The sequence below is a fragment of the Myiozetetes cayanensis genome, unplaced genomic scaffold (assembly GCF_022539395.1).
Source record: "Myiozetetes cayanensis isolate MyiCay16 unplaced genomic scaffold, myiCay2020 scf1, whole genome shotgun sequence".
Classification (NCBI taxonomy): Eukaryota; Metazoa; Chordata; class Aves; order Passeriformes; family Tyrannidae; genus Myiozetetes; species Myiozetetes cayanensis.
Window position 1 is genome coordinate 103,551,059 of NW_026086604.1, and position 21,031 is coordinate 103,572,089.

General features: G+C 40.5%; 1 protein-coding gene across 1 annotated transcript in view; it reads left to right on the plus strand.

The window, feature by feature from the left end:
* ELMO1 (engulfment and cell motility 1) overlaps nucleotides 1-21,031 on the plus strand; it is a 312,368-nt gene that overhangs the window by 32,152 nt on the left and 259,185 nt on the right. Inside the window, exon 3 of the mRNA XM_050308939.1 lies at nucleotides 20,828-20,977. Coding sequence (XP_050164896.1) covers nucleotides 20,900-20,977 — 78 coding nt within the window. The 5' untranslated portion in view covers nucleotides 20,828-20,899. The remainder of the gene's footprint in view (nucleotides 1-20,827; nucleotides 20,978-21,031) is intronic.

Below are 21,031 nucleotides of genomic sequence, written 5' to 3' on the forward strand. Positions count from 1 at the left end.
TTGTTCCGTGTGTGTGTGTGTGCGTGCATAGAGACATTTCAGTTGGGTCCCAAAAGCAGCCGGCTGACTGGCTGGAGTGGCTGCAATCCCTTTGTACTGCTCTTCAGGTGCTCTCCTTCTGACCTTTAATCCCTCTCCGGGCTCTCGACATCTCTTGCTGGCCCTGGCATCAAACTAGTTATGATTTGGGCAGATTGAGGTTCCCCTCCCCCAGCAGCTTTAGTTTAAAGCCCTCTTCACCAGCTTGGCAAGCCTGTGAGGCTAAATGACTGCATTAAAAAAAAAAAAAAAGCTAGGTTTGTGGGGGTAGTAACTCTCATTACTCTAATTGGTGTAGCTGGAGAAGGTAAACAATCTAAGTTGCAAAAAATTGTTTTCTGTCATGAAGAGCAAGCAGCAGACTAGAAAGCTAAATTCAAGTTGGAGAACACTTGCTTTGTACTTGTTTAGTTCTGTATCAGTCTGGCAGAAAACAATAGTTGTTATCTGCAGATTGAAGAGCATGATGATAAGGCAAAAGAAGGAAAAGGCTGTTGTCTCCGGGAAGGAGTGAGTGAGTCAAGTAACATATGGTCTGTAAAACGTGGAGACATGTTTTATAATGTGGAATAGAACTACTCTCTCTCAATCTCACCTTTTGTTATGTATTACAGCTATGATCTGAGATTTGTTTCTGAAAGGCTGGTGATGAGTTCTTTTTGTGGGGGTTGTTTTTTGTATTTGTTTTTATTTTTTTTAACTCTCCAATGATAAATGATTGTTTCCCTTAGGCTTTGTTTGTTTTAATCGGTTACCCATGTGAGTTTGCTCTAGTGCCTAACAGTGTGCATTTAGCAATAATTAATTTAAAATTGCCATGCAAAACTAGTTAATGAAACAATATCTATTTTTTAAACAACAAGTTTAAATATTCACCTTAATAGTGATGAGGGGGAATACCAGCTGAGAAAGGTGGTTCTTGATTTATGTTTAGATACTGGGGGTTGTAAACTTCAGGGTTAAATGCCTTTAGAATACACCTGTTACAAAAGATAACAGTTGATTTGAAAAGGGCCTTTAGGAAAACTTAAAAGAATTAAAAAAAATTTTGAAGGTTGCTGCAGGCACGTTTATTAATTGGTTAAGCCTAAAAAAAACTCATGGAGGTCCAGTTAACTGGGAGGGCATGCCTTAATACTTTGTAATGCAATGTGCCTATTACGAAGGGACGTGTGCCATATCTGGGCTCTTTCCTACCACATGATTTGTATTCTGAGGTCACTCATAAATCACTGAGCTTCTTGAGGGGTTCAGCTCTGCTACATGCATGGGATGTTTAATTACTTTGTGAAAAGCAGTTTTATTTTGGAACTAGTGTGTTTCTTCCTAGAGTCTTGCCTATGTCCTAGTATTATTGCTAAGGGGAATATCAAAGTGGTTTTGCCCTATGCTTCCATATGGAATATAAGGGAACTAATATGAATTATATTTGCTTCCTAGAGGAGAGAATGGAGCTGAGTAAGCTTAGTGAATAAAAGTTCAAATAAAATCAAAGTGACTTAAATGTGAATATCCTTTTTGATTAAAAACTTATTTCAGTCTAAAATAATCTCTACTTTGAAGTGAGGTTTCTTTTTATGATGTAACAGGAAAGTATTATTCCATCTGATGAATATTATTTTACTGTTAGACTTTTGTTTGCAAATGAAAGGAAGAAAACCTTTTTTCTTTATATGAAAAGCCAGTTACTGTGTTATTGGGAAAAGGCTTTAATGACCCTAACTTACCTAATGAGAGCATTATCAAAAGAACCCCCTATTCACAGATTTATAGGGTAGTATTTCTTAGTCTGAATTGTCTTTGACACTGCCATTGACTCTTAAATTCTTTGTAGTGCAGTAGTGGTTGGGTGGAGCTTTTGGTTAGTTTTTTGTTTTGTTTGTTTGTTTTCCTTTCAGGTCAATATGAAAACATTTCAGTTAGTTTTACTTTTGTTTTGACCACGGGGAAACTTTTTTTTTCCAAATCCCTTTAAAAAGTTTAGCTAATGATGTAGTTTGGGTGCTGATGTGAAGTCACTAGTTCAGATTTATTGATAACCTTTAAAAGTAAGCATATGAATAAAAAAAATTTCCCTCAAAAGTCCCAGTTCTTAAATGCTGAAGTTGCAGGGGTTTTCTTTAAATTATAGAGAGGTTGGGTAGGGCTGGGACTGAATTTGTTTTATTTTCAGATTGTGGTATGTTACAGTTTTATTTTAATGGCAGAGTCTGGAAGAGACCAATTAATTGCTGTTGTGGTGTTAAGGCATGTCAGAGTTTGAAGAATTACGGAGTTTTTGTTGTGCTGAATTGGAGTGATGAAGTACAGATAACAGGCCACAGCTGTGGCCACAAATTAGGCCTCTCAATTTGATGCTGAAAGTATTGCATTAGAGTTGTTCTTCTAGGATTACCATGTGGAAAGTCTGACGAATAAAACCAGATCTAAAATAGGGAAGCTAGAAATGCATACTGCTGCTGAAAAAAACCAACAAAACATCAACCTCTTGGGGCTTTATTCACGTGAAAGGAGGGTGACCACTTTACTAAAGCCAGAGCAGTGTTCAGGAGCTCGCTGGTCTTCAAGAATGTCCACTGTTTTTTGATTTTTAGTGGTTCTTTAAAAAACTAGGGTTCTCAGTGATTCCTTCCTCTTACAGCCAGCATCCACTAGGGGAGGATGAGAGTTATGGTCCCTCCCAAGGTCTCACAGCACCTATCTATCCTCACATGGACTCCATCAAGAGTCAGGAGCATGTGGTTTGCCAAGAGGCGTTTCTGGAAGGTGCACAAGCTTTGATCCAACTGAAGTACTGTGCAAAGGCCTTGCTATGCAGGAAGAATCCAGTCAGGAGGTAGAGCACCAGCTTCTGAATGCTTGTGGGCATGGGAAACTTCAACATAAGGGTATTGCCCTTGTGTTCTGTATAGCTACCCTACTGTTGTGGGAATATTAATGCTCCAGGTATTTCCAGGCACAGGATAGGAGTAATGTTGTAATAGGTGACATTTAAATCACAATGATAATTCTGAGCAGTGATAGTTTTATTAGCAGAAATGTTCAAAACAACCCAAATGTACAGGTCTGTCCTGTGCTCAGGTTGATTAGCAGATATGCCCATGATCAGTTCACAGATGGTCCAAGAGCAAGAGTATGAACTGCGGTGGACTGACTGAAGCTGTCACAGCTCTTTCATGGTTGTGAGTCCTATAAAGTTGTCTAGGGCATTAAATTCTTATAAAACCAAGGGATAGCTCTGACCGAGCAAGAGCTGCATGCAAACTTAGCTTATCCCACAAAAGCCTGCACAGGGCTGGAACCAAGAAGATGCCAGGTAATAAAAGACTGTGCAGAGTTTCCCCCTCCTCTTCCTCAAATGTTGCTATTCAGTGAGCGTAGCTCTATCCTGACCTGCAACATCCCGTTCATTGTTTTTGTGCTAGGAGTTTCCTGAATGCTCCATGGAAAATGTGACACACTTTGTAATGTAGAACAAATATATTCTGGAATGGGACTCAACCGAAAGGATAAACTCTGCATTGTGACTTTAATCCAGATTTGCATTCCAGTGAAGAACTCAGGTGGGGAAAATGTCTGGAACATAAAATATTAAGATGTAAAGCCACACAGTTGCCTTGGATTTGAGGATTTATTTATACACAACTTGGAATCGATAAGTCTCTGGCCTTTTCAAAGGATTCTTCCATTTTTCCTGCTGATACTTTAATATTTTTCCAATGCATGTGGCATTTTAGTGGATTGACAGATGACCAACTGATGTTTTATATACAGTAGCAGAGGCTATGTTACATTTGGGATGTAGTATTGTACTGTTTCCCTCAGCCTACTTTTGTGACTTTCAATCTGGAATTCCCATCTAGTCATTCAAATCTATAAATGCACCTTTTTAAAAGAGGAAGTAAGATAGATGGCAATTCTAACATTTGGTGTATAAGGCTTTTGTGATGAATTGTTTTCTTCTAACTCCTCTGTTCATACGTACTTTCAAAATCTTGAAAAGCAAAACCAATAATAAATCAAAGTGGGCAAAGATCAGGCATGTGGTTTTGTTTTAATAAGGGATAAAGCTGAAACCTCACTGAGTGTACATTGTTCAACACTTGTTCTCTGAGGCATATGAATCAGTCCCTTCATTAGTGATCCGTAAGCATTTCCTTTTGTGGTTACAGAGTATTTTCATTAGAAAAAACAATGCAAGATAATACTCGGTACATTATTTTTGGTGCTTATGTTCATGTGAAAAGTTAATGTTTAAAAAAAGGAAAAAAAAGAAAAAGCAAGACTTTTATGGCCATGTGAAGTTTTGACTTCACAGAGCAAGTTTTCTTGCTTGATTTATATCTGTCAGCAGGAAGGGGATTTTAAAAGAAGGCCTAGTAAGCCTGCAAGCTTGAAAAAGAGGTATAATTTTCATGGTTATGTCTTTTGTGTGTCTGGGACAAGTTTTCCCAAAGGCTGCAGGGAAAAATATGCTTTGGGGAATATTTGCTCTGATTGTGTTTAGGAGGACAGCAAGAAATGTGTCTCTCGTAGCTTTTAATCACTGCTGGTATTTGGGACAGTGTCCTCTGAAGAGGGTAAGGTCAGAATCTGGTGGAAGAGGGGGAGTCATAAATAAAAGAATTAAGAACTTTGAGACCCATCCTATCATTCCCCTTGCTGCCATACCTACGCATCCGCTCGCCCTTTGGCGTCTTTTTATCGTAATTGTTGAAAGAGGCTGCTAAATGAAGAAACCAGCTTTCCTTTTGAACTTTTAACCTTCATGAAAGCTATAGTAATTGGATTCTACAGAGCATAGGCTGTTTCGATCTGACATTTAAAAAAAAACAAAGAAAAACCCAAAAAACAAGAAGAATGAAATATCAGTGTACATTTCTGAAATTCCCAAATTGGCAGTGAAGGCCTTGCATCCCCGTGCTTTAAAAACCTCAAAAGTGCAGAGGGAGATTGGTGAGGGTTGAAATGTCTCTGTTGCATCTCAGCTGGGAAGTACTTTGGCTGAGATGAAAGTTCAGCAGTTGGTACAAAATCTCTGCCTAGGGAAAAAACGTTTGGGGTGTGTGTGAATGTAATCTCTTTGAGGAATTGGAAGAAGGCTTGAAATTGGGTCATATACAGGCAAATAAAATACTCTCAGAAAATAGAAGGAGATAAAAAAAAGCCGAAGGTGAGAGAGATGGATCGTCCTGCCTAGGCTAAAGGTGAGTTTTAGGCTTAGATTTCTTCTATGAATGCATGTCCTGTTTAAAAATAAATAAAGAAATGTTTCCCCACTTCCTCCCTGTTAATATAGAACACGGTAAAACTCTTGACAGTTGCTATTCTTTCTAAAGTTGACCATGTGGAAATTTTATGTACTAAAACAAGGAAAGCACATTAAGGTCTAATCCTTGCTTACTCTACTGGGTCTTAAAGCTGTCGTCACTGTAAAGTCATACACAAGCAAAAATAGTGTCTTAAATACAAATACTTTTTGTCTTCAGTGACTTTTAATGCACATATTGTAAGTCAATAATTAAAAAACCTAAAAGCAGATCCAGGTCAGATCATACTTTAGGTGACATTTAATCTAAAAGCGCTTGAAAACAACTTTCATGGGTATCATTGGTAGCTTTGTCATCTATATAGAAATGTAATATATTCTGGAAAACTTGAGAATGAAAATGTAGAGGGCCACAGTCTGCCAGCACAGACCTGTGGTCCCTTCCTTCTCACAGCCTAGTAGCTATGCTGCATCACACGTGGCTGCTCAAAAGCAAAACGTGCTCAACAAGGCTTTTTACTTCTCAGCTGCTGGAGGAAACTGCCAGCCTTTGGCATGGTTGAGTTTCTCTTAACAGAAAGCAGCAATACATGTTGTAGGTAACTTGTCTGCTGGCATGCAAAGCTGCCTTGCTGCCTCCTTCTTTATGAGATATGATTCTTCTTTCTTAAATAAGGTTGGTTAATGAACCAGGAGAAATAGTAATGGATTTAAGAAGGAAACTGTTAAAATGTGGCACCTCCTCAACTTGTTGGGAATATTTCAGTTTGATCTTGTTAGAGATGAAACTGTTCCTGAGAAAATTGGAATCCTTCGTAGCTGTGGGGTCTTTCATCTTGCTGTTGCATTATGCATCTTCAAAGCAAGAGGCAAGCATTTTCTGTCATGTACCTGTCTCTTTTAACATCCGTACTTCCGCTTCAGCAATTAAATGACTAAAAGCAAGGGCAGGAGAGAAGGAAGCCAGCAGCCTTGCATTAATTTCACTGTGTAAAACTACAGAGATTATTTCGGGCTGGAAAGAGGTAACTGTGACAGGACAGGGGCTCTTCCTGTCATGTGTGTGCTGAAATTAGGGCAGCTGCCAGGAATGGCTGAAACAATGAGCCAGATGACAGATTATTTCTAAGTTGAGAACAGCTTGAGCTTTCACGACTCTAGAACCAACACACACAGCTTTTTTTTTGCCAAGTCACCCGTATCAAACAATGAAAGCCTGAAAAAGGGAGAACATGGTAAAGAGATGAGCAGTAGTTGCTTGCTGGGCTGCTTCAGAATATTTGCATTTTGACTGGCTTCGACAGACATTTGTGCATGCCTTGGGGATGCTCAACATAAGGAAAAACAGCTTTAAAGGTAACGAAAAATGGCAAAGAGACTTCAGACTGAGTCCTACAGCATGTTCTGTGTGCTCTTTCTGTCTTGGCTTAAATGAGTATAATGGTGATGGTTTTGTTTTGCCTGAGAAATTAATTTCCCTTGCTGATTTGTTTTAAAGTATGTAGTCCACCTAGAAGTGTATTTATCACTTTGTGTCAGTAATGAATCTTTTAATTTGGCAGACTAAGAGAATTATTATGTTTTTTGGACAATAAATATAGCCAAAAAAGTGCTTGCCCCTTTCTCTCCCATCCCAGAGTGCGTATCTGGGATCCTTGTGAGAAGCCCTGTCTGACAGATAGCCACTCTGAAATGCTCAAAAAGAGCATAGACTGTTTCCAGAAGACTCTGAAGCTGCATCTTCCACTTCTACCTCTCAATTTTTTAATGGGAGGTGTTGTATTGAAACTAAGGATGGTAGCAAGAAATGGGTAAACCAGACTCTGCTTTCAGAGCCTTGAGGGCTGGGAAGAGTAAAATGCAGGAAGATCTGGGTGAGTAATCTGTCCAAGGACAGGAATAAATAAGGCAGCTTCCCATTCTAAATAATCTGTGAGCCTGGTTTAGATACAACCCCCTGAAGCCTCTAAATGCCTCTCAATTTCTGTGAAGAAGTGTGGTGCTCCGTTTTATAGTTGGTTGTTAGAGGCACAGAGGAACAAAGGGCAAGTACGTGGCCACACACAAAGCTTTTGAACGAAAGAAAATTAAGCACAAATGTTCTTGGTTCCGAGTTTAACATCTTTGTCTTTGAAGCAGATTCTCTGTTCATTTTTTGAAGCAAACTCACTGCTCATTTAAACAGTGTGATTACTACGTGTGGTAGAGAGTTCTCTTTAATCAGTGCTGTGGGGATCAATCTTGGCAGATATAAGGTTTATTTGCAGGTGGGGTTTTTTCAGTTTATTTTTCTGTGGTCTGTGTCTTATACTAGCTGCTAATGATTACATTTCTCAATGACACCAAGGTCAAATAAGAATCTCGGGCTTTTGTGTCCTGAGGTTTGTTTTGTGAATGCTGGAATGCATTTTTCTGTCTTGTTTAAATGGGGAGCATTAGATTTTTTCCTGGGCACTGATGTGGCATGTTTACCTATTGGTAGTGCTGCTTAAGAATTTATTTCAAGTGAGTAAATGTAATATTTTTAGGAGTTTTATCCCAGTCCTAGTCAAAATTGTTGGCATAGTGGGTGAGACCAGCAAGGTAAGATATTCAGGTGAAATACATCTAATTCTTTACACACCAAGAAGAGAACTTGAGAGTGGTGTACCTTTTGAGAATCTGCTCCAGAGTTTGGAGAATGGCACAGGTGGAAAGAAAACTTCAAAAAACCCTTCAAAAGCATCTTTTCCTTCATTCCTCACGTACACTGTTCTCTTAGGTTTTGCATGCCCAGATCAAGAAGAAGCATTTGGGAACTGCATATTGTGGAGAACATGTTTTTGTGAGTCCTACATATATCTTCCAAGCAAAGTAGAAGGAAGTTGCATCCAGCTCTGATAGAACAGCCAAATCCCCTCTTAGGAGGAGTAAGGGACTGTAACTGAAATGGGACTCAAGTCTTGATCTTCAGAGATATGGAGTCCACTTACTTGTTATAGGGCAAGTTGTCTGGCAGCTTTGGAAATGGGATGTCTCTTTACTGATCATACTCCTTACTCCGGATTAAAATCTACTAATGGACTGTGTCTGTGGTTCTGTGAATGCAGCTCGAGGACTGCATCAATGAGAAAAAATTAAGTATTCTTTCAATAGCGATGCGCACTGCGGCTTTTTGGAAATACTTTTACTTTCAGTGTATAATCTGTGAATATTGCTTAATATAGTGTAAAATGGGAGTGAGTAAGCTCTATGTTTGCTGTTGTCACCATGCTGCCAAACCTGTAAAGGTGTTTCAGTAGAGCAGAAGTGTTTAACTAAAAGGCAGAAAGAGGACTCCATTGTGTTTTAAAGCAATTAATACCTAAATCGCACTTGCTGATTGAATGTTAGAGACCTAATGATGTTACATTACTATTGAAAGCAGATGAAAAGTGCCACAGAGTTATGTGTTTGGCTTTGTTTTACTGTTGCCATTTTCACACAAAGGACTTTTCAGCCAGGTGTTAGCCCTCTAGGAAGTTCAAAATGGTCAACTTCAGTTGACAGCTTTATTTGGGAACAGTTCTGACATGTCAAACTGAACTAGACAGTTAACTGAACAGTGATTTGCCACCCCTCACCCCCAAGTGCAATGGGAAAATTTAATTTGGGAACACTGAAGTCTGAAAGGAAGAAGGATAAACAGTGGTTTCTCTCACAGGAGACTTGGTGAAGGGGTGTTACTTTGTATTTCTGAAGACACGAACTCTGGCAGTCATCAGAGCATTGGAAATGTACTTGGATTTTATCCAAATGCTTTAATCTTTTAATGTCTGTTACAATTATAAAGGAGTTCATTGAGTTAATGAGACATACTGTAATGAACTTAGTAATTGCATACTTTTACATCATTCTTCCCTATGGAACTGAATCTCAGTTGTGTGCCAGGAACTTTGCACAGGTGAAGTAAATCCTTGTTTTTGTTTTTGTTTTTTTTTTTTTTTGTCTCTGGACATGTGTATACAATGGTTTAAGATGAGTGGGTTATATTCCTGTTTTCATCTTTGGCCTTACACATTCCTTGTAGTGGTCCTGATACTTGGTGAACGCATTCAAGGGGCTAATCTGTCTGCAAATGTGTCTTTGTTTTTGTTTTGTGGGTTAGTTTTTGGACACTCCATCTCTCTGAACTAGCCGGCTGGACAAGTGCCAGTGCTGCACTGGAGAGAGGGAGGCAAAGCCGTGACATTGGGAAGCAGACACCAGATCTGCTGTGGAACTGGACTTTGCCATTCAGAAAGTTTTTTGGAGCAGAAAGATTTTATTTTACCAGAGAACATAAGGGTGGTGGCCCAGGATGATGTATATGTATTACAATATTTTTAACATAAAACAGTTACGAGGATCCTTTTTTTTTTGCTATATAAGTTAGAGGTGTGCATGTTATTATGCATCAAAGGCATAGTGTCCTTTTGCCTGTTGCTGCCAGCTTCTCCCTGTTCTGTAGTTAGCATTTGTAAGTTCTTAGCAGGTAAAATACTTGGCGATAACTCCTGTGTGGCATCAAAGGATAAAATATTTGAGGCACTCTATTTGTTTTTAGGATAATAGAGTAAAGCATCACACAGCAAGTGCTGGTTCATTTTGAATGGGTGTTTTGATAGAAGTTGATTGAGTTGCAGCAGCAGTCGGTGACAATTGATGTTCTGGCTCCTGGGAAGAAAACTGCCACGAGTCGTCTTGCAGAATAATGTGGCTGGCACAGTTCAGTCCTCAGTGCTTGTTGCTTGTCTGGATGCATGTATTGTGGGGAGGTTAAGCTCTCAGTTCGTTTATTAGCCAATTTGGAAACAGTGAGTGTTTTGCTCATTCTTGGCATAACTGTGCATGTTCCCAGCGAGGCTGGAGCAGGAGCTTCAACCAGAGCGTGGCGATGGGGAAACACAGCTGTGCCATCATCAGCTTTTGACAGTGAGTATTAGCTCCAGTCGTCTGAGGAGCCTTAACTATCTTGAAATGATAGTTACTAATGAGACACTTGGAGAAACAGATCATACGTACTATAAAGGTGACTTTTTAATTGATAATGACTTCTTACCTGAGCCATGAAGTAAACATATTTACTAAACTATGTAGTAGTATTTTTCATAAGTCGAGTTTCTTGTTAAAGTGTTTCCACTTTTTTTCTGATATTAAGAACAGTAGACAATCATAACACCTCTCTTTAGCTTTAGCTGCAGTTAACTGCTCTCCTCTCCTCCCCCCAACATTTTTTTTTAATAGCTCAACATAATAGCATAAATTAGATTCAGTGGGGGTTTCAGTTCACATGTGGGTTGTAATTTCTGAGTGAACACATTGCCTGTCCTGCTGTCCCTGCTAAAAGGGAGAGACAGTAAGCTTTTCAACTGTTGTCCGCTGCTTAAACTGCATGACTCCCTAGAGCTTATGACTCAAACCAATAAAGGATGATGTTTACATCACTCTTTCCTCTTTCCCTGGGCCATGCGGATTTCAATGTTGAACAAAGTGTGCCGTAAAATTATGCGGTGACCACAAATTGTACCCAGTGCTTGAATGTCATGTATTAGACTGTAACACAAAAGCAATTTATAGTAGTTTTCCTGTCAGAAGTAACATTTCACATTGATCTTTAAAATTTTAGTTCAAATTATGGAAGACTGAGGTATTTTTTGAATGAGTGCTCTTGCATGCCAGCTGGGAAGAGTTATGGAGATTGTTCCTAAGTTGTAACCAATGACTGGTTTTAATATGTTTAGAGAATCTTATATTGGCATAGAAGGCAACCTGCTACAAAGCAGCTCTTTTTGCTCATTGTGTGCACAGTTAACTCCAGAAAAGGCACAATATTTGAACATAGATGGGTAGGCTAGGACTTCAAGAGTGCTTAGGGACATTATAGTAGTTCTCTCAGAGAATCACAGAATGGTTGAGGCTGGAAGGGACTACTGGAAGTCATCTTGCCAAACCCACCTGCTCAAGCAGTCATCTGCTACTTGATGGTTTTGCAACGGAGAGATGAGTAAGGGATAGTCTCATGTTCAACTACCCAGATCTCCTGTTACCAAGTGTAACATTTAATGCAGTTTACCACCCTTTATGCAGGATGAATCTTTCCTGGAAATGGGCTGGGTGAGCAGTGTTGGCACTGCTAATACCTCATAGTCAGGTTTCTTCTGAGAGGTTTCTTGCATCCCTCCAAAATACCATCCATATTCTGGTTGCATGAACCTGAACTTTACCGTGGTCTTGGGTTCTTCAGTGTCTTTTTGCTTTTATTTTATCTTACAGTGATCTTATGGTTAATCTGGCTGTATAATTGAAATGACTGCTCAGGTATGCAAACTACTCTTGATCTAGAATTACAAACAATGGCCCCGAAGTGTGTGTCAGTATTGAAAGGGAGGGTGATACCTCATTGGGATGTCCCCAGAACAGTGGTTCCAGGCTTGCAGGTACACAGATTGAGCAGTACTCTGCAGAGCAGGGTGGCATCAATGTTAAGGATGGGCATATACACAGTAGTTGTTTGGGGATGTGACTATGTTTGTTTCCTTAGTATCTCTGTATTCCTGTTTCCAAACTGAGTTTAATGATGTACATTAAAATGCTGGCTTAGTGTCAGCAACTGATATTGTTTGGAGATACAATTTCTTCAATGCAGAATAGCTCAAATTATTCTACAAATGTTAATTATAGGCAAGGTCTCCAATATTAATTGTGCCATACTTTCTTTTTTCCTGGCCATTACTGCTTTTCCATTTGCTGTCTTGTTTTGCTGAATTTCCTCCAGAGAGCCACCACTGGGAAGTCCACAAGTTTTAAGGGCAAATTATTCTTTATGAATATGAGAGTGTAAACTGGCAGAGAGTTAGGAGTCTACAGGGGTGGATCCAGAGACTGTATAGTGCTGAGAAGTCAGGAAAACGTGGGGTGTTTTGACTGTTATCTGTATTGATGCACTGATTGCAGTAAGTATAAGAGAAACAGGGCTGGTAGGAACACCTCTGTAGATGGAGATGCTTTCTGCTGCAAGATTACTGACAGGTGGTTTCTTTCCTTCTCTTGTTTTTTGTCATCTTTCATAGTATCATAGAATGTTCTGAGTTGGAAGGGACCCACAAGGACCACTGAGTCCGACTCCTGACCCTGCACAGGGCACTCATGTACCTGAGAGCGTTGTCCAAACACTTCTTGAACTCAGACAGGCTTGGTGCTGACCACTTCCCTGGGAAGCCTGTTCCAGGGCTCAGCCACCTTCTGTGAGAAGAACCTTTTCCCAATCTCCAACATAAAACCTCCCCTGACTCAGCTTCGTGCTGTGCCCTCAGGCCCTGTCACTGGTCCCCAGAGGGAAGAGATCAGTGCCTGCCCTCCGTTTCCCTTTGTGAGGAAGCTGCTGACTATGATGAGGTCTCCCCTCAGCCTCCTGCAGGCTCAATAAGCCAAGTGACCTCGGATGCTCCTCATATGAATTCCCCTCTAGACCCTTAACCACCTTTGTAGCCCTCCTTTGGATGCTTTCTAGGAGCTTTATTATCCTTCTTATATTGTGACACCTAAAACTGCTCATCTTTGAAGAGCAGTGTCACTGCCTGACATAAAGCTGGTGTCTTCAAAATTTTTGTGCCCTCCTCGGACTCCTGAGTGGTGTCCACCTTTTTCTTTTGCTGTTTCTCTTACTTATAGTGAACATTCAGCTTTGCTTATTCACCATGGAATAGCAATATGGCTCTTTCTCACAGGTTTTTGCATGCAGAATGATTACTTTAGAAAATAATTCTGTTTGTTTCAACCTTCCACATCCTGTCTGAGCCATCAGTTCACTTGTTATTTCCTTTAGCATTCACCGCCTCTGTTGCCCTCTCTTCCTCCATTTGACGACTAACTTCCTGGCAGTACCATTAGCTCCTCTGTAAGTAAGCACTGATAGGTAGAAAATTCTCTTTGTTTTTTATACTGCTGCTTCATCTTCCTTCCAGCAGGAAGTTTAGGGCTTTTCCTAAGTTTGAGCTTATCTTCTTGTATCTGTTATCTCCTTTGGGATATAGCCAGTCATCATTGTCCTGATTGGGCCTCTGCTGAAGCAAGGCAGTAAAGTGTTATAATCTTGACCCAAGATGCTTTTTTGTGTGTCCTTTCCAGCCCCCTGACTTATCCAAATGCCAGGAAAGTACAAAGTACCATAGCCAGATCATGCTAGTAGTAGAAAAGAGGACTGTGACTTTTTGTTATTTCTTTACAATCCTTAATTGAGTTTTATTCAAAATTCACAGCACTTTTGATGAACTTTCTCTGTTTCTTTTCAGCTATTTTCAACTAGCCTGTAATAATCTTATTCCATTTTCAGTTATATTTGGCTCCTTTGGAGTGTGCTTAGCTTAAACATTAAAAAGCACCACCCCTTTCCCTTCCTCCCCCAAACAAAAAAAAATTTGTCTCCATCCTATTGAGCTGTAATATTTTGCATTGCTTTATTTTGTTGTTTCACAGTGTCAATTTCCTTTTTTCTTTCTTTCTCCCTCCAACTTCCTATGCTGAAATCTTTAATTCTTTCCTTACAGCTCCTAAGAACAGCAGCATTAATGGCTGAAATTGAGGCTTCATCTCCTCCCCATTACTTCACTCCTACCTCTCGGGTTGTGTGAGGCTACCCTGAGAGGTAGGAAAAGAAAATTGTATTCAGCTGGATTTAAAGGGATATTTTTTGATGCTTGCTTCAGTTTAGAAACATTTGGAGTACAGCCCAATGATGAGAAACAACCTCAAATGAAGCGGCAAGCCCTGATAAACTGTGAAAAGTTTAAGTAGATTCTTATGTTGGTATTCAGAGTAGCTGAATTTGATTTTGTTTCTGTGCTTGATACCTGCCATGGTCTGCATGTTTCATGTGCTAGGCAGGTACTCAGCATCTTTGAAAAATCATGCACTTTTTTGTGAAGCTTTAGCTCTTTGACTTCTGGGCTGTTGGTGTGGGGGTTGTGTTGGTGCATTTTGGTTTTGTGTTGGGTGTTTTGTGAGTTGGTTTATTTTAACAACAAGAATAAGAACAACAATGATAATAACAATTTCTTTTAATTGGAATTGTCTTTTGAATACTTGAGTTTGATACTCTCCTTATCTCTAGTTCAAAGACCTTATATATAAAGGTCTTTAGTGAACAGACATCTTTCTGTATGGTATATGAGTGTTAATTAGATTCCCACAAAGGTTCAAATAAAAACTTGAATAATCAAAACTAAGTTTTCAGTCCTCTTCTGAATTACAGACATGTAACTAAAAGTTCCTTAGTAAAAGGAGAATGATCTTCCTAGAAGCAGGGGAGTTCAAGTTAAAGTACCTGAATTTTTCTGTCATGCTTCAATATGTGCTTTAGAAGCAAGACCAGGCAGTCTGCTTGCTTATATTTTGAGTACATACAGTCTGTTGTGTTTTCTTCCACATTTTCTTTTGAAGCACCCATTAAAGCCTTTTTTTCTCTCTAGTTTTGAAGAGTACTTTTTTTGAGAGTGGGCTGGCCTGTCAATGACAGTACAGCCTCAATGACATAAAATGCTTCCTAAGAAGAGGAACAAGATGACTGTGGGAAAGAGAAAATGCTTAGAATGAAATTGTGAAGAAAGGTTATGGGTATATGGGAATGAGATAGGTGATAACCTCACGATTATTAGCCATGCTTCCTGAACAGCTTTACCAGTGGCAAAAATTGTCCTGTTCTGTACATTTTAATGCCATGTTCCTAAAATGTTCTCCAATACTTGGTTTTCAGGTATTTTGGAGAGGAAAAGTGTTGTATTTAAACTTGAAGGGTCCAAAGTTCATTTTATCTTCATATTAAATGGTGCATTCCTGGGCTAACGATGCATTATTGATCAGCAGGTTGAGGGTTCAACATCAAAGAAATGTAGGGATGTTGCGAAGCGGATGGACCGCTCTGAACCATGAAAATCTGTTGAGTGGGGTCATGTTTTCCTGCAGTGTTGGTGGCTGCTGCAGAGGGGATAGCAGCCCCCCGGGTTGCCTGCTCTCTGAGATCACTGCATTTTTTCCATCTCTTGATAGAATACAGCTCATAGCTCCTATACAGCTTTATCTTCCATTTGTGTCAAAGCCTCTGTAGATTTTATTGGCATGGGTCTGCTGGGCCTTTGACTCCTGTCTAGTTCAGGGGCGAATAGCACTGAACAGGCAACAAAAGGGAGAAAGGCGGCATGAAAGCCTTTTTATGTACACAAAGTGTACATCCAGCCCCCTGGCTTCTGTGCCCTGTTTTTATTTCTTGCAGAGATAGTAGAGCATGTTTACAGCTCCTTAGATTCAGCTGTTCAGTCATGCAGTTTAACTCCAAAAATAACTCTCTTGGGGGATATTAATCCAGCAGTGGATTATCTTTCTAAAATCGTTAATCAGACTTGGTCCCCGAGGGACCTTCCAGCTGAACTTGCCACTTAGTTTCTGTTTGCCGGGGCGGCGGGAGCTGAGGGGAGGAAGCTGATGAGGTTTGACAAGAAGTGGTTACTTACGTAAGGTGCTGAGCGGAGGGACCCGTGCCTCTCCTCCTGCTGTGGGACCCTGCATGCCCGGCCAGGGGCTCAGCTCCCTGCCAGCACCTGCTGTGCCCTGCTTTGTTCTGTCACCACTATTGCCCTCCCTTCCCTTTGCCTTGAAGAAATGCCATGGAAAAATCTGCCCGGGAGGGAGGCAGGGCACGGGGTGTGTGTGGGGGAAGGATCTGTGCCAGTTCCAGGTGATTCCTATATATGCTGCCTTTTGTCCAGGAAGGAGAAACACATGCTTTGTTTTCTTAAATTCTCAAGTGCACTTGGTGTTCCTTCGGCAGCTTTTTGATCATTAATTCTCCTACTCAAGCTGCTCACGAAATGACCTGGCCTGCTCTTTGACTATTACATCTCTTCTGAGAAACAAGCTGTTTTAGGCTTCTGTTTTCATACACGAGTAGAGCTGCAAGTCACATATCTCCTGTTAGCTTTGCATTTTTCTCCTGTCTGAAGAGTAAGAATAGAGTTTATTTCTTGAGAGATGTGCTCTGATAGCTTTAAATTATTTAAAGTACTTTGAGATCTTTGTATGGAAAGTGCCAAGGAAATTGCAAAACAAGTTTAAAGAAAGAAATAAAAAAAAGAAAAAGGAAGAGTTCCACTGAGAACTAATTTCATACACGAATAAAATCCTGTTTTCCCCATGCAGTGCATAGGTAGAAAGGAAAAATTCAATATGTTTTGTGCTGAGTGAATCCCTCAGAGCCAGGCAGGTAAATTGAGAGCTTGCACGTCTGTGCTGATGCATTTTTACATTAAATTTAATATACTTTGATTTCCAACTTGAGTGTTTATTTCTCTGACTTAGTAGACCACTACAAGCACTTCATAGCATAGCTGAAATGCATATATATACCATATGTGGTAATAACTATAAATCACCAAATTTGCACTTTAATAGGCTAATCTGTCATAGTTCTGCAAAACCACATTGATGGAAGAAAGTGTGCTCAAGTGGTAGACCTGTTTTGATTGCTGGGGTTTTTTCCCTCAAATTATAAAATATTGTTCTTTTGAGCATATAAGTTGTTTAAACAACCTCCTGGTTACAGCTCCTTGCATGCATTAGGGAAAACAATGGGAATTTGCCTTCCTTTTTCTCAGACTCTTTCCTCCCCTTCATACACTTGTGCCTTCACATGCATCCTCTCGCCTTCAGATTCTGCCTTGAAAATAAATATTTTAATGAGCTGCAAAGTTGCTCTTACATGTCAGTGCTTCTCAGTTCCCACTGGGAGAGAAAAAGGAATTGCACTTGAGAAAACTCCATAACTAGACCCTTCAGTGGCATCCCTATCCTTTTCACTGCTTGACTGCTGCTGGTGTAACGAAAAGCTTTTGAAATCAGTTCTAGTTCTTCATTCACGTAATGAAAATTGCTTACTAAATTGGAAGCATATCACACCAGGGTGTGTGCCTTCCTTATTTTACTGGGCAGTGTCTAGCACACTGCGTACCACTGGCATAAATAGTAGGTAATTTTGAATTGTCAGCACTGTAGGCTGCAGAATTTTCTTTGCAATAATAATTTTGCGATGACAGCTAAGCATCTATTTTGGCCTTGAAAAAACCCAAAAAGGATATTTGCTTCTGGCATTGCTACATAGTAGAATGAAACTAAATTATCTTTTGGATCCTGCATTGGATTCATAAGATTATGAACTAAGAAAGAAAAAGTCAGCACATTTGACTAGGATGTCCACAGAGAAACAGAAAGAAAGTGATGATTTTATCTGCTTTTCAGCATTCAGACCACATTGATATCTTTGAGTTGGTCTTCTGGTGGGAAAAGTGAAACTACATCCATTTGTATTAGGTAAAGATCTGTCGCTTAGCTTTGTATTTTATGACTGTATAAGCATGTGTATAGTAATAATTATAATTATGTAGCAGATCTGTGCAAGCCTACGTTAAAACTAGTCACGTTGAAATTGTCTTCTGCATGCTCTGGCAGACTTCTCTTGTGCCTTGCTTTGGAATGTAAATGCTTATTTTCCATAGCTGAATTTGGTTAACTTACCATCAACTTACCTTGACTCTTCTTTCTTAAACCTTTCTTCCTACGTGACTTGTTAAGATTGCCCACAATTCACGAAAGTAAAACGAGGGTTAATGCCCTCATTTGTATGGGAAAATGGAAGTCTTCTGCAAATTTATCGCTGTGTTATGTTGTTTTGCTTTTGTACTTATGGCCAATGGTCATGAATCAGTGTTTTTTTCTCCAGCATTTATTGTGAGCTTTGGAGTTAGTGAACCTCCAAGGGAAGGCATTGGGTGGCAAGATAACTTTCCTTTGCCTCTTGCAGTGAGAGATGACAGTGCTCCAGACTGATTCCCTGTCTTCCCAGTCAAAAGAAACTCTTTGCCCATGCACTAGGTGGATTCTATGTTTTATATAGGTCTTCCTTCTATCTCTTTAGGTATGTGGCCTACAGATGATTTTTTTTTTCATTAAAACTTTAGAAGAAACATGATGGGGGGTAATAAAACTTGTTGAAAATAAGGGCTTACTCATCTGAAACTATCCTCCGTGAAGTTTGTCTGGTAGGAGCTGCTGCCTTCTGCCCTTTTGTACTGTGGCCAGTAAACTCAGGCTCTGGCAGAGGCTTCCAGCATCCCTCCTGCCAGGGATGGAGTGCCAAGCCGGGGAAAGCAGGGAGAAACCTGTTGGTCAGGCATTAGGTCAGACAGCTGCAGGTGGTTTAATTCCAAAATGACAGCAGACTAAGACTACCAAGGATTGCACTTCTGAGGAGGTGGGAAACAGCATCACTGTGGGTTTGGGAGCAGAAGGTGCCAAAGTCTGTTTCAATTGACAGTCAAGGTGGATTAACAGCCCATTGCTGCCAGCAAATCTTGTACTACCTCTGGAAAGCTGTTAGACTTGAACATGGTAAAAACCAGATGACCAAAAATACTTTTTTTCTGGTTGTTGGCTGAGGCAGTGTGCTGTGCAGCAAGGGAAGTACTGGTGGGACGTGGAAATGGTGGGTGCGTGATTTGTCAGGGGAGAAGTGGTGGTAGCTTTGCATCCTCTAAGGCTCTGCAGTGTAAAAGACAGCCAAAAGTAAGTGTCTGTCTCTTCTTAATGACCAGCAAGCCAGCTGCATGCTTGAATTGTGTTTATTCCTGGTTCCTGTAACATCTACCAAATGTAGACAATATCACAGTGTTTCTTAATCACATTGTTTAGTCTTTCAAGGCACTTCCTGCAATCCAGTCTTATTTATAGACAGTCCATTGTCTTATTTACTGCCTTGTGCTTTGCTTTGTGGTGATGTGTGATCCTGGCAGCGTCAGAACTGCCATTGTTGGAAATAAATTGCTGGAGTGTTAAAGTTCTCAAATTGCTTTTATAGTGTGTGTTGAGAACCCTATGTAGAATGTAGCAGGGCTTGCAGACTCAGAGGACTGAGTCTTTTCAGAGCATACCAGAGGCACATGAGAAAAAAGGAAAGGCAGAGCTGTGCACATGAAGACTGGATGAACTCCAACTTAGAAATGTAGCATGAGACAAAGCTACAACATTTTTCCATAAAGGGATGATTTCGTGATTTTGTTCAGACTGGTGTTCAGACAGAAGTTCACACTTCTGCTGCAGTTGAATAAAGGTTTTTACACTGGGTTAGTTGAAGCAGCAACTGAAGGTGGTCAGAGCCTTTTCTTACCTGTACCTGTTTGTGGCTTTTGGATGTCTGGTAGACTCAGCCAGCTCCTCTCCTTGTCTTAGCTCTTTCAAAGGGTCTATGTGCAAGCATGTGTCCGTGCTTTCACCACTTCCTTCTCTTTTTCTGCTAAGAGGAAGTGGGACTGCACCTCTGGGGATTTCTGCAGATTCTGTTGTTGTATCATACGTGATGGCGCTTCGCTGGGTTCTCACTCAGCAGAGTGTGCGGGAAGCGCCACGGTTGGCATGGAGGGCTAGGCAAAGCAAGCAGGAACCTCCCTGTCTGCAGCAGGGCGCATGGGTTGTCGTGTCTGAGAATTGCAGAGCTTTGCTACTAGAGAGAGTGTCCTGCTACCACTGAGCTGGGAGAGGGGTGCAGGTTTGTTTGCAAGCCCCGCGAGGTGCTACACCCTCTTCAAAAACATTTGTTGTTGTTGTCGTGAGGTTACAAACTTTGATGAGTCAAAGGAGACAGAACTTGGTGAGTCAAAAGAGGCAGAACTTAAATTCTGCAAAACCTAAGGATTTAGTTCTTCCCCTTTCTTCTCCTTCCCCCAGATTCACAGCCTGCACTATTTGACATGAGATCCTGTAGGTACTCATATTCTTGCAGAACTATGACGTCTTATGTAGCTGATTATATCACTGTGAATGCATACTATATCACTGTGTATTCACGTGCCTGTGATGTACCACAGAGAAGTATTTATATATGGGTATCTCTTGATCCGTTAGGTGAGGATGTGTGTGTGTATATATATGTGGAAACTGCTGTGTGTTCTGCCTTCTTCCTGACATACTGGTTGCTATAGTGCAGTGATCTATTTGTGAACACCCAGAAGATCATTGCTATAGTTAAAAGAAACAGTGTTTCCTGGCCATAACTTCCTGGGCAATCTCTTTTCCAGGAGCACCAGCATTAACTGATTTGGTCACGTTCCCTGGGACTCCAGGAGTGACACTGTAACAGGAGCATCCTCTAGTTTGTCGCTTTTTCCCCACCAGCATATTAAATAATATTTAAAAATAGTTTTTCTATTTAAATCTAATGCATGCCTATTATTCACCGTACATTTCAGTGCTTCAGCCATCTTTCTAGCAGACTGTTGAGCTGTGCAGTGTGTCGTGGCATTGTGTCCTGTGTTTGCCTCTCTAATATGTGCCATTCTTCTGTTCTTGCACATACATACACACATACATTTTCATCCACCTGCCCAGCCAGGGGTAATGTAGGAGACTGAAGCAGCAGCGCTGGAGTTCTGTCTGAGCTGCTGTATTATTCTTTTTTTTTTTTTTTTCTCCTCCCTGCAGGTGTGAATGAGAGAGACTCTCTGCAGTATTTAGTGTCCAGTTGTACCGGCTCCGGTGAACAGCAGCGTCGCAATGCCCCCTCCTGCTGATATAGTGAAGGTGGCGATCGAGTGGCCAGGTGCCTACCCCAAGTTAATGGAAATAGATCAAGTAAGTGCCTGTGTACGTGTGTTCAGCTGGCCCTGTGCATAAATAAGTTCTTCT